At 48.4% G+C, this 20487-nt stretch overlaps 1 protein-coding gene across 3 annotated transcripts in view; it reads right to left on the reverse strand.

Moving 5' to 3' along the window:
• Positions 1-20283, reverse strand: part of LOC116180259 (ryanodine receptor) — a 37523-nt gene extending 17240 nt beyond the window's left edge. For all 3 annotated transcript variants that reach the window (XM_031500159.1, XM_031500158.1, XM_031500157.1), the window contains exons 1-45: positions 20154-20283; positions 19907-20025; positions 19780-19849; positions 19530-19729; positions 19297-19479; positions 19076-19247; positions 18859-19028; positions 18689-18813; positions 18447-18638; positions 18227-18396; positions 15130-15320; positions 14939-15079; positions 14594-14887; positions 14338-14548; positions 14085-14293; positions 13311-13551; positions 13108-13261; positions 12853-13061; positions 12332-12431; positions 11991-12189; positions 11607-11831; positions 11418-11560; positions 11231-11371; positions 11049-11184; positions 10678-10849; positions 10484-10625; positions 9367-9517; positions 9142-9316; positions 8538-9094; positions 8201-8491; positions 8039-8154; positions 7714-7992; positions 6438-6963; positions 6223-6391; positions 5956-6170; positions 5761-5908; positions 5577-5708; positions 5328-5528; positions 5004-5282; positions 2442-3652; positions 1861-2398; positions 1679-1814; positions 1275-1400; positions 918-1227; positions 593-866 (exon numbers count right to left, since the gene is read on the reverse strand). In XM_031500159.1, the coding sequence (XP_031356019.1) occupies positions 593-866; positions 918-1227; positions 1275-1400; positions 1679-1814; positions 1861-2398; positions 2442-3652; positions 5004-5282; positions 5328-5528; positions 5577-5708; positions 5761-5908; positions 5956-6170; positions 6223-6391; positions 6438-6963; positions 7714-7992; positions 8039-8154; positions 8201-8491; positions 8538-9094; positions 9142-9316; positions 9367-9517; positions 10484-10625; positions 10678-10849; positions 11049-11184; positions 11231-11371; positions 11418-11560; positions 11607-11831; positions 11991-12189; positions 12332-12431; positions 12853-13061; positions 13108-13261; positions 13311-13551; positions 14085-14293; positions 14338-14548; positions 14594-14887; positions 14939-15079; positions 15130-15320; positions 18227-18396; positions 18447-18638; positions 18689-18813; positions 18859-19028; positions 19076-19247; positions 19297-19479; positions 19530-19729; positions 19780-19849; positions 19907-20025; positions 20154-20156 (10146 nt within the window). In that variant the 5' untranslated portion in view covers positions 20157-20283. The remainder of the gene's footprint in view (positions 1-592; positions 867-917; positions 1228-1274; positions 1401-1678; positions 1815-1860; positions 2399-2441; positions 3653-5003; positions 5283-5327; positions 5529-5576; positions 5709-5760; positions 5909-5955; positions 6171-6222; positions 6392-6437; positions 6964-7713; positions 7993-8038; positions 8155-8200; positions 8492-8537; positions 9095-9141; positions 9317-9366; positions 9518-10483; positions 10626-10677; positions 10850-11048; positions 11185-11230; positions 11372-11417; positions 11561-11606; positions 11832-11990; positions 12190-12331; positions 12432-12852; positions 13062-13107; positions 13262-13310; positions 13552-14084; positions 14294-14337; positions 14549-14593; positions 14888-14938; positions 15080-15129; positions 15321-18226; positions 18397-18446; positions 18639-18688; positions 18814-18858; positions 19029-19075; positions 19248-19296; positions 19480-19529; positions 19730-19779; positions 19850-19906; positions 20026-20153) is intronic.
• Positions 20284-20487: the final 204 nt, after the last annotated feature.

A 20487-nucleotide genomic window follows, 5' to 3' on the forward strand; every position in this document is an offset into this window, starting at 1 on the left:
CAACAATCCATGGAATCCAAGGAATTCAAGAAATCCAAGATTTCTGAGCATACTAAAATGTGACGAAGAAATCGAAGGAATTTCAGGAGTCCATGAAATTCAGGGAATCGTAGAAATCGTAAGAATCGAAGAGAATTGCGGAATCCGAAATCCAAAAGACTTCTGAGAATCATGAAAATGTGATAAATTTGAAAACGAGTCGACAGAATCCTAGGAGGTCCAGGAATTCAAGGAATCCTAGGTATCCCAGAAATGCCAGGAATTCAAGAATTCTATGGTGAATCCAAGGAATCGAAAAATATCATAAATATGAAAAAGAAATCAAAAATCTTAAGAATCGAAGGATTCTAGAATTTAAATACTAATCTGAAGAATCCAAAAAATCCGAAGAATCCGCAGACTCCCAAGGATCCAAGGAATCCTCAGAATTTTATGACCTGAAAAATAAAAAAAGACAATCCAGAGAATCTGAAGATTTTGTGTTTGAAGCTTTCAGGATTGGAAATTCGAATGAATTCAATGAAACTGAAAAATTGTAAGAATCATGGATGGACCGTCACATTAACGGGTGACCTTCAAAAGACTGAATTACCTGTGACGTATCGTCGGTGGAGCCCTTAATGAAACCTCGCAAGCTCTCCTCCTTGTGGAACATGGTTTCCGTTCGTTTTTTCACACGTTCGGCTAGGGGCAGGAACGGATCCTTGAGGAGCTCTTCGCTGCTGTTGATTATGATCTGTTGGGTGTAAGCGGCAATGCGGGTCATCCAAGGTGCGCTGTCGTTGCCGATATTCTTCTTGATCAATTTGAGAACGTTCTTCAGCAGCTGATTCATGTGCTCGGCCGTGACCATCGTCACGTGCGTGCTGCAATCGGTTCGGGTTGAGAGACCCTATTGGATTAGGCGCGCAACTCACCCTCCGGTCGGGCTGACGTTGTCGGGCCCTTGCTGCCACCAGAACGGCAGGTAAGAGCAAAGCATCGGCATTATCACGTCGATGATGTGCGGCGCGTCGGCGTACGTCCGATCGCTTTCGACGAACTGATCGACCTCGCCGAGGACCGTCTCGAGGGTCGGCATCGACGTCTCCATTCGCGCCATGATGTCCTGCGCCTCGAGCGAGTGATCGGCGATGCGGTTCAGCAGAGAGAACTGATTGTTCTTGTTGAGGTGGGGCTCCAGGTACGCGACGGGGAAGGTCGAGCTGAACGCGCCGAGACACGAGCCTTAAAATTGACAGGTGTACTCGGGCGAAATCGGCGAGTATACGTACCCAAAGCCGGCTTGTAGCGTTCGATCTCGGTCTTCAGGTACTTGCGATCGTGGGTCAAGGTCGTGTCGGTGCCCAACTGGTAAAGGGCCGACATAATCTTGTAGGAAGCCACTTGGACCTCATCCACTGCAATTGAGAAAAATAATAAAGTACACATCCTTTAATCCCCAATTCTTGTAAAGAACGCCTGTGCAGAAATGACTACTCCCAAAAGCGCTTAAGAAGCTAAAAAATATTGGTCCTTCTTGAGCCGAATCAAACTTCTTTTCGTTGTTTTTCGACATTTACAACAACCAAAACTACTAAATCACAACAATCACATAAATAAACCGAAATTTTACCCAACGGTAAATTTGTGACGGACCTAGTGCACTGTTATCAGCTACATCTGTCGTAAAACTTACACAAGAGGTCCGTGCCGTACTCGCAATTGGCAAGATGATCGAATAACGCCGTTAGGACCGGCATGATCACCGAATTAACGTAAAACAGCGAAGTGGACGTCTTCAGGTGGGTACCGCGCAGATGGCTGTACTTTCCCTGAAACACCAAAGGTCTGTATACGGCCCGGTCACAAAAAGCGTACCTCCTGCAAGTTAACGATGGCGTGCATCAAGTCGTCGGCGGTATTATTGAAGAAGGTCAGCATGGAGGTGCGGATGAACTCGGGGCAGTTTTTGACGAGCGATTTCGCATCGATTCCCTTCACGAGCACCTGAAGGCAACGGACCGTTATACGAACGTCGGCACCGAAGGCCGACAGTCGGCTCCTAAGCAAGCTGGCCAGCTTGCAGAACAGTGCCGCCACCATTTCCTTCTCCTTCAAACTGGCGGCGCTAACGTTGTTGGTCGCGGTCGCGACGGCTATGAAATAGTTGCGATGCGTCGAGAAGTACTTCTCCATCAGCGGCAGGACGACCTTCGAGAAGAAGACGATGTCGCGCGTCGACGTTTTAAAAGTGGAACGTCGACTGAAGATGGCAGACGGCTTCAAAATCTTCATGTTAATCGTGGCGCGATCGGCGTACTGAATCAGCTTCTCCAACAGACTGTAGGCGAACCGAAGTTCGACCGACGGTCCGGTCGCGGTCTTCTCGGTGTCGGTGTCGGTTTCGCGCGAGGGCCTAAACGATCATTAATCCCAAAAAATCTCCTGAACCTACTTACTTGTGCAACTTGTATCCCTGATACTGTAGATATTTCAAAAACTCCTGCGACCTCTCGCGGTCCTTTCGCTTCTCCTTATCCGTGAGCAGGTCATAAGGCACCAGTTGCGGATGTATGCCTCCGCCGCAAGTGATCAGTTCCTCCTTCTTCTTTTTCGCCCAGATATCGTGGGCGTTTTCGGCGAGTCGCTCCGCCATATTTTGCATCTCTCGGGACAGCGTGAGATTGGTCGTGTCGACCGGGTGCGGGTGGTAGTGGAAGGGCGAATTCGACTCGCCGTTCTTCGAGCTTCGACGGATCGAGTTCTTGTTGGTCGGCACGTCCGATTCGGAATGCTCGACCGACCAGCCGATCGCGATTAGGGCCTTCAGCGATTCGCGCACCGGCTCCTTGTAGCGCTCCTTCTCGTAGTCGTTGAGCATCGCGTACGGCTTGAGGCGGGGGTGGGTTTTGTTGCTGTCCGACCACACCTCGCCGTACTGCCAGGAGTTTTCGAACTTACGCGAGGCCCAGGCGTCGTGGTAGTGCTCGGAGAATTTCTGAACGATTTGGTTCAGGTCGTTGTTGAGCTGCACGGACGCGGTATTGATCGGCTGGGGATTGTAGGGGCCGCCGGGACCGGAGGGGCCGCTCGCCGCCGTCTTGCTCGCGTACCACTCGTCGTCGTAATTCTTCGAGAGGGAGTAGTCGGGCGGTAACGCGCAGCCGATCGCGGTCAGACAGGGGAGGGCGCGTCCGAACAGTTCAGGATCGTAGTCCATCTTGCTCAGCGAGTCGAAAATGTTCGAGAACAGCATCATGGTGAGACGTTTTTCTTCGTCGGACGAAGCGCCGTACAATCCCTGGCCGGTCGTCGAGCCGTAGTACTTCGCGCAACGATCGTAGTGCATCGTGAGTAGTCGGAGCGCTACGGTCGTGTACTCGGACAGGTTCGAGACGTCGATGGTCAATTTGCGGAGCAGTTTCAGTAACATCGACGGTTGCATTTGACTAGTTAATGCGACCAGAAAATCGGAGACAGCCTCACGTTGCCCTTTCGTCAACATTCGATTTTTGGAGAGGCGATAAACCGTGTGTAGAGTTGCGTCTAAGATCGACGCGTAGTTTTCCGCTTCGGAGTAGAATTTGCTGTGTTGTATGAGAAGAGGAAGAATCGAGTTACCGATATAGCGATTCATACTTAAAGCCATATCGGACTCGCTACCATCGTTCTGTGCGGCAAAATTGTAATGACAGGATTAGTAAAAGAAGGCGCTTTCATCCCCCCCCCCCCCTTTCATGAATTTATTGTTTCTTTTATTGGAAAGACCTAATCTACAAAAATCGCAACATACCTACATTAAAAAATTGATTATGCGCATGCGCAAACTTTATACCAAGCGCCTTTATGGTATTTCTCAAAAGCAGGCGTTGACTCGCTCGTTAAAGATCGTACTAAAGGCTATTTACGCGGATTGATCAATTCCAGCTCAAAAAAAAAGCCGTTGCCGAACGATTCGAAGGCGAATTCGGCATAAGCCGCGCCAATTTCTTCTAAGTAAAGTGCAAAATGCACGATTGGAGTCTAATTTGTGCCGAACTCAACTTCGGATCGTTCGGCAATTATCGTGCTAGGGGCTATCTACGCGTATTGATCAATTTCACCTCAAAAAAAGCCGTTGCCGAACGAGTCGAAGGCGAATTCGGCATAAGTCGCGCCAATTTCTTCTAAGTAAAGTGCAAAATGCACGATTGCAGTTCTAATTTGTGCCGAACTCACCTTCGGATCGTTGGGCAATTATCGTGCCAAGGTCTATCTACGCGTATTGATCAATTTCACCTCAAAAAAAGCCGTTGCCGAACGATTAGAAGGCGAATTCGGCATAAGTCGCGCCAATTTCTTCTAAGTAAAGTGCAAAATGCACGATTGGCGTCTAATTTGTGCCGAACTCACCTTCGGATCGTTCGGCAATTATCGTGCCAAGGTCTATCTACGCGTATTGATCAATTTCACCTCAAAAAAAGCCGTTGCCGAACGATTAGAAGGCGAATTCGGCATAAGTCGCGCCAATTTCTTCTAAGTAAAGTGCAAAATGCACGATTGGAGTTCTAATTTGTGCCGAACTCACCTTCGGATCGTTCGGCAATTATCGTGCTAAGGTCTGTCTACGCGTATTGATCAATTTCACCTCAAAAAAGCCGTTGCCGAACGAGTCGAAGGCGAATTCGGCGTAAGCCGCGCCAATTTCTTCTAAGTAAAGTGCAAAAAGCACGATTGGAGTCTAATTTGTGCCGAACTCACCTTCGGATCGTTCGGCAATTATCGTGCTAAGGTCTATCTACGCGTATTGATCAATTTCACCTCAAAAAAGCCGTTGCAAAACGAGTCGAAGGCGAATTCGGCATAAGCCGCGCCAATTTCTTCTAAGTAAAGTGCAAAAAGCACTCAACTTCGGATCGTTCGGCAATTATCTACGCGTGTTGTGTGGTAAGATCAAAATTTGAGGAAAATCGACACTTAAGTAAAAAAAATTCTTGATCTTGATCGACTAACCCCACTGTTAACTAGGTTTCGTTACGTACCCTATCAAGCATTGTAGCAGCACGTAAGTCAGGTAGAAACGCTTCTTCGAGGAGCTTAAAGAACAGCTCCTCCGTTTCTATGCCATAGACACGTTCCAAAAACAAGACCACCGATTGCTTATGGGTCGGGACTAAACCTGATGGCATATCAGACTTTGGTCGCTCCTCCCCGGCCGCCGGATTGTGTAGGGTAAAACGCAAACTCAAAACGCCCTGTAGATCTTCCAAAGGTACCAAAGATCTTAGAATTGCTCTAGCCCTTAGCGACTCGTTTTTGCCCTAAAACAATCTTGTAAATTTGCCTATTATTTTGAATTGTGATACCTGCGCAATGACGGCCGCGTCCGGAGCGCAACGGCCCAAAAGGTCAACGAGAGTGCAGTAGAAGTTTAAAATCGCCGCACCGGTGTCGATATAGTCTTCGTCACCATCGCCCTCTGGTAAAGGATGGGCGAAGTGGGAGACGTTAACAGTACCTTCGGCTTCATCCATTAACTTCCTTCTGTCGCTTATACGTTCCGACATCTAAACTGAAGTTAATAAACGGCCCTCGCCGATTCACCAGTAACGTACCTTGTTAGCGTCAATAATCGCTCGCAACAATCCCTCACCCTCCCCTCGCAGTGCAGGCCCCAGACATTCGGGTCGCCGAATCAACAAACGTATAACAAGATTGGCGTTCTCCTCGACACTCTCGCCGTTCACCTAAAAACCCACCACTTAACCAACGCTCGGATTTGTTTCACGTGACCTATACCCAAACGCAAAAGCGGAGAAAATCGAGGTACCTCTCGCCGTCGACCGGATCCCAGCCCAAATCCGGATACCCTCTCTCGACCAAATCAGAATTCGACTGCAGGCCGCAGCGCGACAAATAAATCGCGATCTTCTCCAGGTAATGCTCTCTGTGAAGAAACTGGTTTGGATCAAGTTGAAACGCGAGTTTTGTTACCTGAGTGCGAGCGCGAGCTCCGTGTTTTCCATGAGGGACGAGTATGCGACGTCTAAGGGGGTGGAGCCACGTAAGCTCGGCCGCGAAAGCAGGATGTTGCTGTTGTCCAAGAGGAAGTTTAAGTGCTCGAACATCGCCTTTTGGTTTTGACGGCTCGTGCGGCAGAAGTAGCAAAGGAAACGGCAGCAAGCGACGACCATTTCGTGAGAGGTGTCCTAAAATACAAAGACCGATTTCGGCACGAAGCAATCCACGAGAGACACAAACCTTTTCTTTAACGGCTACATCACCTTCCGCTTGGGGGGCGCTGGCATCGGACTGAGTCTGGGATCGGCGACCTAAAGTGTTGATCATAACCGCCATCACGTTCTCGTGTATACGCAAAATACGGATCAGATCAGGGTGTTGAAAGAACGTATGATTGTTAACCAATTTCCTGCGAGAGAATCAAAAATTACCCACGCTTCACGAGGATCACGCACCATAATCGCTCCCTCATCAACTCCTCCTCCTCCTGCGACATCTGCACCGGCAACAGCGCGCGAATCTGGCTAAGCCCGACCCACATCTCCGCAACGTCGCCCTTCGTTTTCGCGTTGATTATGTACGTCTTTTCCAGCGCGTGGATCAGCTCTCCGATCGAATTGTACTGCCGCACCAGCAGACTGAACATTTCCCTAACCAATTTCGGCGTCTCGATCTGCGCCTCCTCCGCCCAATGGACGATCGTCGAGATTAGTACCTTGCGGAAATTCAGCTCGGGAATCACGTGGGCGGGTTGCTCCTCGGGCTTCGGCTCCTCCTCCAGCTCCTTGACCGCGTTGATGAAATTGTAAAACTTCTTCAGCGCGCCCGGCTTTTGTATGTCGACCGCTTCCTCTTCGGGCACTTGCAAAGCGTGCAGGGACACCTGAGACATGAGCTCCTCGTGGAACTTATTCAACTGCTCGCATAGCTCCTCGCCGATTGGACAATTTTCCCTATCGTCTTCTTCCAAATTTTTGAATCCTGCCAATTGTCGTCGTTACGCAAGAGGTTTAGCTATGTCAGTAGAACAGAGGCACATTCCGCCATCTTGGATTTTGGACCATGGCGTAGCGCGAAGTGTTACTTAACTAAAGCGTCGTCTTGAATGCAACGGAAATTAGAAAGCATTTCTTTTACGAAAAAACAATGACGCAACTAATGAGTGACCTTGTTTTTTAGTGCAAATTCGTAGCAAAGTAAAATTGGTTCTTCTCCTAGCTTCGTGTGGTCACTATCTTGGCTAAAGTAAAATGGATTCTTATCTTAGCTAATGTCTCGTATGGTTTGTATCTAGGATAAGGCAGATTAATGGTTTGTGGTACAAAGTCGTACCCTGGCGAAAAAACCCGGGCACGTAATCGATGATAAAGAATAGTTCTACATACTCGACAAAAGATTTTAAGTTTAATTTCATAACTTGATAAAAATGACACTCACTATTTCGTTTTCAGGAGAAATTTTCTGTTATTTTCTTGATTTATGCCGAACTCGCCTTAAGCTCGCTCGCCATTGGTGTAGAAATTTCTTTAAACTTTTCATTTATGCCGATGCCAAGCGAGCCGAAGGTGCGTTAGGCCACTCCTTAAATTTATGTAACCTTGGTCCAAAATCCAAGATGGCGGAAGGTGCGTCTGCTCTACTTATGTTAGTGTGTACTGGGACATTGATTACAGGATCAAAGGGATTCTTCCTTGATTTTTTGTGGGCACTTAATCCGAAATGAACCCTTACCCAGTATGGCTTTCATCTGCTCCCTGGGCGGACAACGAAACTCCCTCGTCTTTCGAGCCGCGACCGCCGACGGTAAATCCGACTGCTTAATTTCGATGTATCGACGAAGCTGATCGGTTTGCAATTCCCCGACGAAATCGTGACTGAAAGCGATGATATACTCGACCCTGTGTCTCAATTGAACATCGCCGAGATGGTGCAGCAAGTAGCACATTTGCAACTTCGCCCCCTCCGCCATCTTCATGTGCAACAGGCCCTTGCGATGCTCATCTTTTCCATCTACGAGCCCTGCATTACCGAAAGCGCACCGAAACGCACAACTCACCCTTCTCGAATTCGGGATCCCACGTTTCAGGGTGGATCATTACCAGTAATTTTTCGATGTCTTCATCGAGCAGCAGCCCCACGAGCAACAGTCGATCGACGAGTTTCAGTAAAGGCCTAGAATGTGCGTAATTAGAAAGGGGAGATGTAAAGGGGCACCCACAGAAAAAGATTCTCGTTGGAGCCACCGATGGGATCGCGATTGTGCAGCTGGTTAATCTGGACGGCCTCCGCCAGCGCCTGCATGACGTAATTGCGCACCTCCTCGAGATCGAAATATGGCGAGTAGAGCGTCTTGATTTTCTCGATCGTGTCCCCAATTTCGCTCATCTTCATCTGGGGCTTGACCGATACCGTATCGAGCTTGCGCAGACTGTGCCCCATCTCGGGATCCTCGTACAGATCCTTCAGTTCCTGACCCAAGGGGATGACGTACTCGTTCTTGCAGACGTCCCTGAAACAATCGCGTGAGATGCTTGTAGACTAAGTCAAGGTCCTACATGGTCGTCGCCGTCGATTCCAAGTGCAAGGCTATGAGAAGATCGTAGAAGCCCTGCCTCAATGGACCGCTCATGTACTCCGACTTGATCGCGTACAGCAACTGTTTATGATCCACGTGCTTGCAGAGAGTATGCGCGGCGCGATAGTTACTCTGGAAACAGAGCGCCGCGTACAGAGTCAGCGTGTGCGCGTGGAAGCTGAGGAGGCGCTCCATTTCGATCAGCTCCAAGATATCGATGCAACGGTCCTCCTCGGGAATATGCAGCGCTAGCATGGAGACGGGGTCCTCGCACAGCATCGACCAGCCGCGAATGTCGGACAGTTTCAGCGCGTGGACCTGCAGGTTGTTGTTGGGCACGCGAGCCCACTGGTGCGGCTTCAGGCATTGCACTTTGAGACGCGGGGGGAATTGAGGGACGACGTGTCTGGCGCTGTTCTGCAAAATGGCGGCCGAAAGCGGTAACGTGGTGGCGGTTCGGCCCAATTCAATTTGAAGCACCTCCTTGCTAGTCGCCTCGACGAATATGGCGGGGAATAGTTTCGTCTCCGGCTCCATCTACAACGCCAACTTTGAGTTTGATAATAACAGAGAGGGGGGATTACCTTAAATCTGTGCTTGGTTTCCTTCCCCTCGCACGTGAACGAGATAACGCCGGTGGCCGCGTCCAAGAAGCACCCGATAAACATTCCTTGCGAGGCCCCCTTCCCCGACGCGTCCTGCGTGACCTCATTGTAAAGCTCGTCGGCCCGCAGCATGTAGCAGGATTGGCGATCCACGCTGGCAGAAAAAGGTCTTGAACCGGCTCAACAATAAAACTACCCGCTTACCAATCGATGACCCGATCGTAGTCGTCCACGAGTATAACCGACGCTTTCTGCACCTGGTTTTGGTTGAAGTCCTTCGAGTGCAGGTGGTACTGGGTGGTCACCCACCCCACGTAGACGTGCGTAGGGTCCTGGCCCGGAAATATTCGGACACCTTCAAGATTTCGTTAACTCACAAATAGTGTACAGGGTGGCCAAATAAGAATGCGAGGTACTGCATCTGGGAACCTGTCCATCGTAGAGGCTTGTGGTAAAAAAATTTATTACTAAAACGGCCACCTGGAAAATATTTTTAAGTTTCTGCAATGGCCGCTAGGGGGCGTAACTGCAATCTGGAATTTAAAGTCACTAAATATAGAAAGTACCGCAATCCATTGGGCTCGTCTCGTGTGTTAGAGAGAGAACGCATTATTTTTGCCCAAAAATGGCGGAAATTACCAGATTCTAGTAACTTTAATGTTAGGGATTGTTCCACCTGTTTGGAGATATCTGTATATATTTTTATAAAACATGACAGTACTATGAATATTATATATTATAAAAAATGACAGCTATTCAGATTTTATTTGTCAATTTTTTTAAGTTGGCAGCAAATTTGCCCAAAAATGGCGGATGATTGCGGTACTTTCTATATCTAGTGACTTTAGATTCCAGATTGCAGTTACGCCCCCTAGCGGTCATTTCAGAAACTTAAAAATATTTTCCAGGTTTATCTCGTGGCGGTTTTTAGTAATAAATTTTTTACCACAAGCCTCTACGATGGATAGATTCTCAGATACAGTACCTCGCATTCTTAGTTGGCCACCCTGTACACGCATGGGTCGGGTTAAGTGCTCCTTAAATTTTTATATGAAGAAAATGACATATGTGCCGCTTCGCACAGAACGTGAGAACAAGTAGGTTTGGTGATAAACGTGCGTGATTAAAGAAAGCGTGGGCCGTTACCGCGATAACTCGACTATTGATCGTTGCTCATTTCCCAGTGCCTACAGGTTAAGAGAGATGATCACCGCGGAAAAATTTAAATCGTTCGTGGGTCTGAATTGGAGTAGTAAACCAGTACGGATAAAAGGGGGAGGGGGGGGGCACTTAAGCGACCATCCCATCTTTCTTATTTTACCATAAAAATATTCGTTAATCAATTTAAGGCACTCCGCGTCGAAAATTTCGTTCCCGACCGCCTCCACCTCCGACGTATGGGGTACAGTCAACGTCTTCTGCTGACGTTCGGGTATGGACGGCGCTTGTAACTTGAGATCGGACTGCAAATGTCGCTAATCAACAAAAGCGCCTTGCACTACGTAAAAGGCGTACCTGCGACAACTGAATTGCGCTAGTTTTACCCAGCTGCTGCTGCGAGATGTTGGCGATGCGAGCCGACGGGCCCGTCCTGCCCAAACGGGGGCTCCTCTCCAAATCGGGAGTCTTCGCCTTTGAGCTCTTGAGGCGATCGCCGCTGCTCGTGTCTCGCTTTCGTGTGAAGAACCTGCGTAACAAAAGCGAGCCGTCAGCCTATGACGCATCTCACACGCGCGCGTGTATCTCACACAAAACTAGGGCCAATTTAAAGTGAGTGTGCCACAATAGTACGAAATTTACCTGAATAAGGTACCACTGTAATTATGCAAACAAAATAGAATTTTAAATCGATATCACATTTTATGTTCTTCGAATTCAAAAAGTACCTAAAAGGCGAACGTCCGCGCTTCTTCTTGTCGTCCATCTTCTCGGGACTGAGCTCCATCTCGTGATAGCGGTGCAAATCCAGCTCGCTATTCGAACGATGCACTAGTTTCATGGACGACGAGTTTAAAGTTGCCACTGGAAATTGACGATCGCGTTAACGGTCGATTGGTTTCGGCGTTACCTGAGTCGATTTCGAATGTGGGCAGGTTTCGCGTCAGCGACCCCTTTCGCGGTGGCCGCGACGGACTCTTCGAGTGTTTCGTTAACGGCTTCATCATTTCGTCGGCCTCGACGGCGTCCTCGGAATAATTCCGCTGGAGGCCTACAACGCGAAGTTACATCTTTGATGGTGCGCACCACGATAATACCCTTAATATCGCTCATGGAGAAACCGCTCTTCATGATTTGCTCGATGTGAGCTGCGGGCGCCGCGTTACTGTGATCGACTTCGATTTTTAGACGATGTTGTCGAATTTTTATCTCTTGCCAGCGTCGCATCTTTTCTTCTTCGCTAAATAGCGTCCATAGTTAACATTATTCTCGCACTTAAAACTCACCTGATAAATTCGGACGCGCAAATGACAGGTAAACTGAGCCTTAAGAATTCCCAGTTCGCCTTCTCCATGGTCTCGAAGGTGTTATGGCTAATTTTCAGGCAGGGCGGACTGTCGGAACCGGCCATAATTCGCGTGACGTCGATCCTCGTGTCGGCCATATCGTCCGTGTTTTCAAAGATAGGCTGATCCTTCGTGAACCAATAGGTAACGGCGCGAGTCATGTTCCTGCAAATCTAAATGTAGTGCCGGGGCGCAGCCGTAGTGCTGTACACATTAGAAACACGTGCCCAATTCGCCATCTCTTTCCGGCTTCGAGTCTAATGGAGAAATGCGCATGCGTGTTTTAAAATTGTCACAGCCCTACTGATTAGCGTGGAGGCGTACACGCAGAACGGTTCGTATCCCTCCTGCAGGCCGCAGGTTGTAAAATACTTTAGAGTAGTAACATCCTGGCCGAACGTCAACTTTGCCTTCTGGCCCACGCCTAAGGTGCACGCGGGAACGAAGGCGTCGCCCTGTACATCTGCAAACGTCGTCTCCCCACCTAGCGCGTCCATCAGCAGTTCGCCGTTTAGGGAGAAACCTGCAAGCACAGAGTCAGACGGCTTTGTGTGCGCGCGCATGCGTGTGAAAGGTGGTTAGGGAAGCCAAAGTAAATAAAGAGTGAGTAGGAAAGTGTACAACACAGAAATAAAAGTGTAAGCGGAACGAGGACAAAATCTTACTGATTGTATGATCGATAAGATCTAAAAACACGCCGACAACGTCTCCAACTTGCCACTGTTTACCAAACGATTCTGCTGTTCCTACATATACTTTTTCCTCCTATCAACAAAACGCTTAGATCAGATTTTGTTAAAATCCAAACTGGGAAAGAATGGGGAGCTTCTGGTAAGATTTCCGGAATAAGCAAACATAAATCACAGCCGCGCGATGTACCGGAAATCTCACCAGAATTTGAGTCAGAGTCACCATTCCACCCAGGCTAACTACAACAAGTGCAAGGCAGAAATGTCTGGAAACGTATTTTAACATTGACCGCAAACAACGACCACGCATGCACCAAAGTCGCTCGCCAGATACGTATAAACTCACTAATCGCATGATCTGTAATATCAAGAAAACATCCTATAACATCGCCTATCTGATACACGGTCCCATACACTTCAGATACACCTGCATGAACCTTACGCATCTAGTAGGATATAAAATTGACAACACTGTACGGCAACGTTGACGTACTTACATTGTAGCCGTCGAACGCCCAGGTGCTTTCGTCGGAACCGATCATGCAGCCGGGCACGCAATCGGCACGAGCCCAACCCACTCGCATCGGGCCCGCCGTAAGAATTTCGAATTCGAAATACCACTTGCCGGAGCTGACCGCGTACGTCTTTTCGGCGCGGTACGTTCGAAACTGCGACCGTCGCAACCTGCTAGCCTCGGCCAGCAGAGCTTAAACAAAGACAGTTACGCGACCATCACCAACGGGATGTCGTACCTTCGGGTTGCTCGCCCGTCGGCGGATCCAAGTTGTACCCGTACACCAGCAGCGTTCGCACAGTTTCCGACGCCGTGTCGCGATTGGCCTTTTTGATCGCGTCGTCGACCTTCGAGTAGGGCACCAGGTGCGGGCTGCGATGCAGGTCCGGATCCTAAAGCACCGCGTAAGCCTATGAGCGTTCCACGTAAACTGCCGCTCACCTCGTTCAATCCGTACGTCCAGCCCTGCTGAATGCGCTCCTTCGCCCAGAGGTTGTGCGTGTTCTCCGCGAGCTGATCGACCAGCTCCTCCATTCGTGGGGTTAGAATGATCGCGGCGAGGTCTAGCGGCGCCGGTTTGTAGCCGTTCGACTGCATGAAGGGCTCGTGGGGTAGGCGCAGGGTTTTGATGCGCGAGGGTGGCTTGTCCATGGTGACGTGGTAGCCCAGGGCAAGTATCGTTCTACAAAAGTTTTATTTTTCAACAAGATGCCGTTCTGCTATTGGTTTAAAGGGGACGCCGCTCGCGTAAACTTCGTTGGTTCCGTTTTTGTATCAATATAAATAGCTTAGCACCAAAAAAAGGGAGGGGAGACAGCGAGCGAGCTAAAAAGCAATAAGAGAATTGTCAAGTGGCTATAGTTTCGTTGCGAGATGTGCAGTTTCAAGTTAAAATTAATCGGTTAACAAAATGGCGCGTAAGTTATGAAGAAGGGGAATCTGTTCAAACGCGGAGGGGTCCTAAATCTTTGACCTGATGAAAGATTGTAATCGCTGCTAGAATGAATGGAAGTCTATTTAATCTGGGACGAGCCGCATTTTTTTCAATTAATTCTCCCATGGCTACAATTACCAAAGAGCGGCTGACCTTGCCCGGGTAATTTATTTCGAACACAGGAAAAAATATTGTATCGCCTTCAGAAGGTAAAAATTTTGACCAGTAACATTTTTTTAAATTTCAAATGTGACAAAAGCGGTTTCTCTTACGGAACTTACTTTAAAGTTTGCACAGCCAATTGAGAATCGTATCGTTTTTCGGCCGGTGGTAGTTTCTCGAACGGGACGAGGCAAGGGTGTATATGTCGGACGTCATCCCGATACTCGCCCCACTGCCAACCGGCTTCGATTTTATTCATCGCCCACATTTCGTGTATGTTTTCGGCCAGTTTGTCCTTAACCGATTCGATGTAGCCTGCCAGAAAAAACTAAGAGAACAGAATTGCATTCGCGCGCCGCACTCCGGACTCACCGCTGACGTATCCACAGGATTCGGCACGAACGCCACGTCATCCTCGACCACTAACGGTCCCGCCAGCACGCACTTGTTCAAGTTACCAAAGTAAAAACACGGATCCAAGCTAAGGATCTGCTGAGGCAATAAGCTTTCGATGAGCGGCGAGAATTCCTCGGGCGGTACGAATCGGAGGCGTCCGTGATCGCCTCCGAGCAGAAATCGGCAGCTGCGAATTCGGAATTAAGACAAAATTCAAGGTGTCACCACGTACCTCAACTTCGACGAGCAGCTGATCGACGGAAAGAACATCCCTTCCAAATTGAAGTTGCGGAAACTTCCCCTAATGGGAATCCCGTTGAACGTAAACGAAATTATGGGTATAGTTAAGTCTAATGCACAGCCAATTACGTCCCCCTTCTTAATATAAGGCTCGATGGGGTTGTTGATTACGCGAGTAGATCGCCCGCCCGACCAAAGATAGGCGCCGTCGAATCCGAACGAGTAGAGATCGTCTCCTATTCCGTTGCCGCCCCATTTCTCGCCTCCGCCCGGGTACGGTATGTAACTGGTAGAAGAAGAACGTTAGGATTACCGACCACTCCGAACGGATACTTACCCTTTGGTATTGGCCCAACCGATGCGAAGATGCGGCATCATGTGCGTCGTCTGTTCCCAGTGATCGACGGTGACCTCAAAGTACCACTTCTGGTAGATGGCGCTGTTTTCGACGCGCCCCACGAATATATTTGGACGGATGCTGTTGGTTACAAGAATAAGTACCTGGACAAGGTGTCTAGGTAGGTATACCTGGCGACGTGGTCGACGAGTTGCGTCTGTAACAGGAGGTTCTTGCCCGGCAGCAGAAAGTCGCATATGTTGTTTTGCGAACTGCGCACCGCGACGCCGTTACCGACGCAAAGCGAACACAGCACGTCTAAGACCTTGGGATCTCTTCCGTGCTTTTCCAGTAGGGAGATGATCACTTTGATGTGTTCGTCCTGTGTAATATAACTACATTACATCTTCTTTATGTAGAATATACATAACAATGTCACATTAATGTTACGGTTACGTTACGTTTGATATGCAATGTAAATAAAGACCCTAAAACGATCTAAACCCGATATCTCTCGCTGGAGACTGAGTATTCTACACCCCACAGACCCCCCAATTTGTTACCTGATACAGCTACTGCAGAGGATCCCCAATTCCCCTTCCATTCTCTTTTTAGCAGGTGGCGAAAGAGGGAGGGACTATAAGGCAACGAGCTAGTGTTCGAACAAAGGGGATGAAAAAACTCTTTTGAAGACTATTCTTATCGCTCGGTATGCACTACCTATATGTTTTGGACGGGAGTAAAATCATCTCACCTGTAACACCACATAATAGCTATAAACGTACTCTGTATATTCTGTGGTCGTCACGCTTAACGCTCGGCAGCCAAAGGTGAGCTCGGCCCGCTCGCCTGGCTCGCAATTGTTTAAGCGCATTTGTCCATTTGAAAGGAAATGCGCCATTAAAATCGCTGACGTGTCTTTGAAATTGAATAACATACACATTTAGAGCGTATTTAAGCGCAACTGCAAGGTCGCCGCCCTTCGATTATGGTAACGCGGGTTCGAACCCCCCGAGCGCGCGCTTTTTTTTTCTATAATAGATATCGGCAAAAAAGAAGGGAGCGAAGGATTGTGAAAGAGAAAGAAGTAGTCACTTCACAAAGTGCAACTTTCGAATTTTTTCAAGGTGCGCACCACTAAAAATTGATCTAACATCTCTTGGGAGTACATACCCTCCAGATCCCTCGGTGCAACGTTCTCTCCCAAAACTTCTACATTCCGCCGCGCTCTTAGAGCGCCTTCGATTTTTCTTCTAATTTTTGGGGAGGGGGGAGAGGAGATCATAGCATCAGAGGCTATGGGACAGGAAAAATCAATGGAAATTCTTTATGGGTCCGAGGGGGGGGGGATATCCCCAAGGAGATTGTGTCGTGATTGTGTTTTATAATTTTCTTGCCTCAGACCCCGGGTGCTACGATCTCCCCCCACTCTTCCAAAAAGTAGAAGAAAAATCGAAGGCACTGTGAGGACGCGGCGGGATGTAGAAGTTTCATAACCCGGGGGGGGGGGGGGGGGTCCAAACCCCCCATTGCTAAGTCTGGGACAAAAAAACAATGAAAATTCTTCAAGAATTACCATGAGAACGTTGAGGGGTTAAGTGATATCATAGCACAGGGGGTTCTGGGGTATGGATACCCCCCCCCCCCAAGAGGTTCTGTTGTGAGTTTTATAATCCCTGGGAGGTATTTCAAACACCCCCTCCCGATGGTAGCACCGAAGGGTCTGAGACAAAAAATCAATAGATATTCTTCAAGAATTACCATGACAATGTAGAGGGCTGTAAACATGTTGGGTGATATCATAACTGGGGGGTTTGGAATACCCTCCAGGGATTATTGAACAATCACGACACAATCTCCTTAGGTCTTCTAATTTTTGGGGAGGGGGGAGAGGAGATCATAGCATCAGAGGCTCTGGGACAGGAAAAATCAATGGAAATTCTTTATGGGTCCGAGGGGGGGGGGGATATCCCCAAGGAGATTGTGTCGTGATTGTGTTTTATAATTTTCTTGTCTCAGACCCCGGGTGCTACGATCTCCCCCCACTTTTCCAAAAATTAGAAGAAAAATCGAAGGCACTGTGAGAACGAAGCGAGACCCCAGACCCCACGTTGCTAAGTCTGGGACAAAAAAAACAATGAAAATTCATCCAGAATTACCATGAGAACGTGGAGGGGTGCAAACAGGATGGGTGATATCATAGCGCAGGGGGTTCAGGGTAATATGGAACCCCCCCCCCCCGGAGGTTGTGTTGTGAGTTTTATAATCCCTGGGAGGTATTTCATACATCCCCCTCCCGCCCACGGTGTTACGTTCCCTCCCAAAACTTTTACATTCCGTCGCGCTCTCAATGTCTGCCATTTTTTCTAGTTTTTGGGAAGGGGAGGGATGGTAGCACCAGGGGGCCTGAGACAAAAAAATCAATAGAAATTCTTCAAGAATTATCATGACAATGTAGAGGGCTGTAAACATGTTGGGTGATATCATAGTACCGGGGGGTCTGCTCTGAGAGCTCTTTCTCTCGTTTGGGGGGGGGGGGGGGCTGAAAACGTGTTGGGTGATACAGCACGGAGGAGGAGGGAGGCCCAGGGAATACCTCCCTGAAGATCGTGTTGCGATTATTTGCCCTGAGGGATCTCCATACTCCCAAGCTCCCCGCTGCTACGTTCTCTACCAAATCTTCTACACCCCACCGTGCTCTCAGAGTGCTTTTGATTGTTAGTACGGAGGGAGGGGGGGTCGTAGCACCAGGGGGTCTAGGACAAAAAAGCCTTCAAGAATTATGTTTTGGGTGACATCATAGGACTGAGGGGGGGGGGCTAGAGGATAACCTCCCAAGTTATTGCAAAACAGTGGCACTCTGAAATCCACCCTGAAATCAGAGGGGAGGGGGGGAGGGGTGTATTCCATAGATCGCGCCAAAAAGGAGAGAGCAAATGGTTGTGAGAGAGAAAGAAGTGGTTACTTCTGTAGGCACTTCCGAAGTGCCACTTTCAAACTTTTTCGCACCATTCAAAATTTCATATATACCAGTCATGGAGAATCTTTGAGACCCGTTGTAAAGTCCCTAGAGTTCTGGGGTCTCTTTGACTACTTTAGTTCCTCCATAAAGATCTTAAAGGCTCTTCGCGATCTGGCTTACTTAAGGACCAAGATTATTAAAAGCTCTTACAGACTACAGGCCTTTTGAGAAATTTTTGGAGACTAATATTCCAATTAAAGATTGTGGAACTATTAGTTCAAGTTTCAAGATAGAAATTTCAAAACTCCACACAGTCTTATACTTACCCTTAACATATTTAAGGCTTCGGGAGAATCGATCAGAACGCAGTGCAGCACGTCCAACATTCCCGTTCCTTCGCCGGCGGCCTGAGAACCCAAACGCGAGAAGAGCCAGTTCAATCGATTCGTGTTCGCGAACTGCGCGCAATTCGTATGATTCCCCTTGATGATCGCCGCTGAAAACGAAGACAAATCAAAAAGCCGCTCAACGAATCGCGCAAGCTACCCAAAAGCTGATAGAGATATCCCGAGATCATCTCCCAACTTTGATCGCCGGCGAGACCGGCGAGGAAACCCTGCGAGGTGATCACGTTCATCTTGTCGATCGCCTCGAGTATCAAATTCAAAATCCCCTCCTCTTGAAAGAGATCCTGGCGATTTCTCAGCGCCCTCAGCTTGTTTTGCTTCTCCTCGTGCTCTAAACAAATAACAATCACTACCGAGTACCTACGACTAACATCAATCTACCTATGTCGTCCTCTGGTTGAGCAAAGTAGTTGATCAGATCCTCGAGGCACATCACCATCTCGTTCAGGTTGACGTTCGCGAAAAACACCGATTGTCTTCGGCTCATTTGTAAACCCTCCAAGCCGCTGCAAATGATGGCTATTACAAGAGGCGGGACAGCGGACACTCACCTGATAAATTGAACAAACAAACAGTTGCACTTGCGAATGACCCGTGCCGTTTTCGACTCCTCCTCCTGGCTCCTGCTGAAGTCGAGGCCGTCGTCCATCTTCCCCTCCTCGTGCAATATCGCCTGCTTCTCCTCGACCTTTCCGACGCCCTTCTTCTTGGTCTCGTACGACTGTAACAGCTCTCGAATTATTGGCGTTTGCGCAATACCGCACGCACCTTGTACGAGAGCCACAGGCCGGTCTCCGAGTGCTGAACGATCACGGTCGAGTCGCCATATTTGATTATCGCCGAACCGATCACTTCCAAATCCTTGTCCTCGACGACGATTTTTTGATCGTCCTTTTCGTGACGCAAACAAAACGTCGACGAGGCGGTGGTCGCCTCATCCCTATAGCCAAAGACAGTTAGGGTTGTATGAAGATAATGAAGATACGAACCTGCCGACGAGATAGAGCTCGTTATTTTCGTTGACGCTCAGATAACGTCCGGTGGTAATGTGTCGTATTCGCATTGGGTGAAAGAAGTTGATGAAACCGCCGGCCCATTTCGTGCGCGCCAATTCCAAACGCCAAAGCGAGCGGGCCTGCGACATGACGCTGCCCCCTTCGTAGACGACGATGCTGTAAAAGCAACTTAGTGAATAACACACAGAGGCGCTGTCGGTCAGTACTTGTGGGCGGGGTCTTCGGACCACGTCGACGGCACGCTCAGACACTCGTCGCCTCCGTGAAAAAACCGAAGCACGTCTCCCCCGAATACGTAACCGACATACTTCATTCGGGACATTCCGGTACCGTACGGCTGCACCGACCAATGGGTTACATGGAAGCTTGCATTGACAACGGATAGTTCGTTTTCCTTAGTGGTGTGCTATGGTACAAAGGTGGCGGTGAGTGAGTAATGGAATAGTGTAACATTACCAAGTATCGCTCGGTCGCTACCGATACCAAAATCAGATCGTCACCAACGCGCACTTTCTCGCCCTCTGATCTGTGAAATTAAGAGGAGAGTAACAAGGATATAGATATCGAGGGTGAAGTAGGTAACCTTTGTTTACTTGCCGGATGGACGGTCCACCAACACGCTTCACCTTGACTGTGCTCCTGAAGGCCGACATCAAATGACAACTTGTCATTACTGGAACTGGTGGATAAGCAGGCCAAATACTGCAATCAGTCATACATGTTAACTTCCAGCTATAATACAGATATATTCCGGAAGAATATTCTTAGAATCGGAATATTCCCTGGGTAGAATATTCCATCGTGTCAGGATATTCTTAGTGTGCTCTTACCATGTAACTGTTCCAATGCCTCAAAAGTATAGCATTACCGTAGAGAAGCGTGCGGTGACCGGATCCGGTTCCCTTTCCCTAAAGAAAGTCGATACGTTACAACTTGCAACAAGTAAACGGTCGCTGTTTTAGTGTTTCTAACATCGCCAATGACTACGTAAATAATAAGAAAAACAAGCGCAAATTAAAGCAACATAACTTGAGATACGAGAGTGACGTAGAAAGTTCGCAACAAATCCGAGCTCGCGAGATATTGTTGGAAAATTTTCAAACCACTCTCTCTAACTGATCTACCCTATAAACTACACATTATAATGTTATAGAGATTATACCA

Source organism: Photinus pyralis, unplaced genomic scaffold (genome assembly GCF_008802855.1).
Source record: "Photinus pyralis isolate 1611_PpyrPB1 unplaced genomic scaffold, Ppyr1.3 Ppyr1.4_LG9, whole genome shotgun sequence".
Taxonomy (NCBI): domain Eukaryota; kingdom Metazoa; phylum Arthropoda; class Insecta; order Coleoptera; family Lampyridae; genus Photinus; species Photinus pyralis.